This window comes from Hemiscyllium ocellatum, chromosome 33 (genome assembly GCF_020745735.1).
Source record: "Hemiscyllium ocellatum isolate sHemOce1 chromosome 33, sHemOce1.pat.X.cur, whole genome shotgun sequence".
NCBI lineage: Eukaryota > Metazoa > Chordata > Chondrichthyes > Orectolobiformes > Hemiscylliidae > Hemiscyllium > Hemiscyllium ocellatum.
In genome coordinates, this window is record NC_083433.1 from 34029957 (window position 1) to 34032493 (window position 2537).

General features: G+C 65.1%; 1 protein-coding gene across 1 annotated transcript; it reads right to left on the reverse strand.

Moving 5' to 3' along the window:
- Window positions 1–549: 549 nt before the first annotated feature.
- Window positions 550–2238, reverse strand: LOC132831449 (uncharacterized). Its single transcript, XM_060849607.1, has one exon. It carries the CDS (start codon window positions 2236–2238, stop codon window positions 550–552), a length of 1689 nt encoding a protein of 562 aa, XP_060705590.1.
- Window positions 2239–2537: the final 299 nt, after the last annotated feature.

Below are 2537 nucleotides of genomic sequence, written 5' to 3' on the forward strand. Positions count from 1 at the left end.
GGTGGTGCGGGAAAGCCTGGGAGCAGTGTGAGAACGGAGATGACGGTCAGTTTGGCAGCGGTGGGTTGGCGGTGTGGAGGGTCAGACAGGGGGTGGTGTGTGGATGGCGGTAGGCGTCAGGTTGGGGGCAGTGTGTGGACAGCAGTGAGTGACAAGCTGGGTGCGGTGTGTGGGCAGAGTTGAGGGTCACGTTGGGAGCGATGTTTGAATAGCAGTGAGGGTCAGTTTGGGTGCGGTGTGTGGACGGCGGTGAGGGCAAGGCTGGGAACGTTGGATTTGCGGCGGTAAGAGTCAGGCTGGGTGCGGTGTGTGGATGGCAGTGACGGTCAGGCTGGGTGCGGTGTGTGTGGATGGCAGTAAGGACAAGGCTGGGAGCGATGTGTGAATGGCGGTGAGAGTCAGGCTGAGGGCGGTTTGTGTGGATGTCAGTGACGGTCAGGTTGTGGGTGGTGTGTGGATGGTGGTAGGCGTCAGGTTGGTGGCAGTGTGTGGACAGTAGTCTGCGAGGGCCAGGCTTTGTGCGCTGCGTGGATGGGGGCGAGGGCCAGGCTATGTGGGCTGCGTGGACGGCGGCGAGGGCCAGGTGAAGGGCACTGCGCGGATGGTGGCGAGGGCCAGGCTTGGGGTGGTGCGTGGATGGTGGAAAGGGCCAGACTTGGAGCGCTCCGGTGATGGTGCCGAGCGCCAGTCTTGAGGCACTGAGCGGACGCCGGTGAGGGCCAGGCTGGTAGCAGTGTGTGTGGATGGTGGCAAGTGCCAGGCTTCATGCACTGCATGGGCAGTGGCAACGGCCAGGCTGGGACAGTACATGGATGGTGGCGAGGGCCAGGCTTTGTGCGCTGTGTGGACAGTGGCAAGGGCAAGGCTGGAGGGAGTGCGAGGACTGCGGGGAGGGGCAGGCATTGTGCGCTGCGTGAACAGTAGCGAAAGCCAAGTTTTGTGCGCTGAATGGACAGCAGCGAGGGCCCGGTTGGGGGCGGTGCTTAGATGGCTGCGGCGGGAAGGCTGGGGCTGAGGTATGGATGGTGGAAAGGGCCAGTCTGGGGGCAATACGTGGACAGCTGCGAGGGGCATGCTTTGTCCCCTGCGAGGACGGAGGCAAGGGCCAGGCGGGGGCGCTGCATTGACGGCGGGAAGGACCAGGCGGGGGGCGGTGCGTAGATGGCGGAGAGGGCCCGGCTTGTGCTCAGCATGCACGGCAGCGAGGTCCAGGTTCGGATCCCTGCGCAGACCATAGCGAGAGCTAGGCTGGGGGCAGTGTGCGGACGGAAGCGAGGAGCAGGCTTTGTGTGCTGCGAGGATTGCGGCGAGGGCCAGGCATTGTGTGCTGCGTGGAAGGCCGCGAGAACCAGGTTTTGTGTGCTGCGTGGATGGCAGCGAGGGCCAGGCTGGGGTTGCTGCATGTACTGCGGCAAGCGCCAGCCTGGGGGCGCTGCACATTTGGCAGCGAGGGCCAGGCTGGGGGTGCTGCGTGGACGGTGGCGAGGGTCGGCCGGGGGCACTGTACGGATGGAAGCGAGGGCCAGGTTGGGGCCACAGCGTGTTTGGTGTCGACGGTCCGGTTTTGTGCACTTCGTGGATGGTGGCATGGTCCAGGCTTTGTGCGCTGCGCAGACAGCGGCGAGGGGGCCAGACTGGGGGTAGTGCGTGCATGGCGGCGAGGTTCAGACTAGGGGCGATGCATGGATGGTGGTGAGGGCCAGGCTTGGAGTAATCCACAAACGGCAGCGAGCGCCAGGCTCGGGTAACTGTGTGGAGGCCGGTGAAGGCCAGGATGGGGGCATTGCGTGGATGGCAGCGTCTGCCAGGCTTTGTGCGCTGCATGGATGGTGGCGAGGGCAACGCTGATGGCGGTGCATGGGCGGCTATAAGAACCAGCCTTTGTGCTCTGCGTGGATGGCGGAGAGGGCCAAGCTTTGAGCGCTGCGGGGACGGAGGCGATGGCCAGGCTGGTGGACGGTCGCAAGGGCCACGCTGGGCTTGCTGTGTGGACGGTGGCGAGGGCCAGGCTGGGAGCGCTGCGTGTTCAGTGGTGAGGGTCAGGTTTTGTGCGCTGCGTGGACAGCGGCGAGGGCCAGTCTGGCGTCGGTCTGGGGATGGCGGCAAGGGCAAGGCTGGGGGCGGTACACGGATGGCAGCGAGGGCCAGTCTTGGCCCAGTGCGTGGACGGGGGCAAGGTCCATGCTTTGTGCCCTTCATGAATGGCGGCAAGTGACAGACTGGGGGCAGTGCGTGCATGGCTGTGAGGTCCAGGCTAGGGGCGGTGCATGTAAGGTGGCGAGGGCCAGGCTTGGAGTAGTCCACGAATGGCGGCTAGCATTAGGCTCGTGTCACTGCGTGGATGCTGGCCAGGCTGTGGGCAGTGCATGCATGGTGGGGAGTGCCAGGCTTTGTGTGTTGCATGGATGGTGGCGCGACAAGGCTTTGTGCACTGCATGGACTGCGGAGTGGGCCAGGCTTTGCACGCTGCGTGGATGGAGGCAATGGCCAGGCTTGAGGCACTGCGCGGATGGTGGTAAGGGCCAGGCTGGGGGCGC

Excerpts from the sequence above, each read along its gene's own strand:
- LOC132831449 (XM_060849607.1), bottom strand. The coding sequence starts at position 2,238 with ATGCACGCACTGCCCCCAGTCTGTCACTTGCCGCCATTCATGAAGGGC.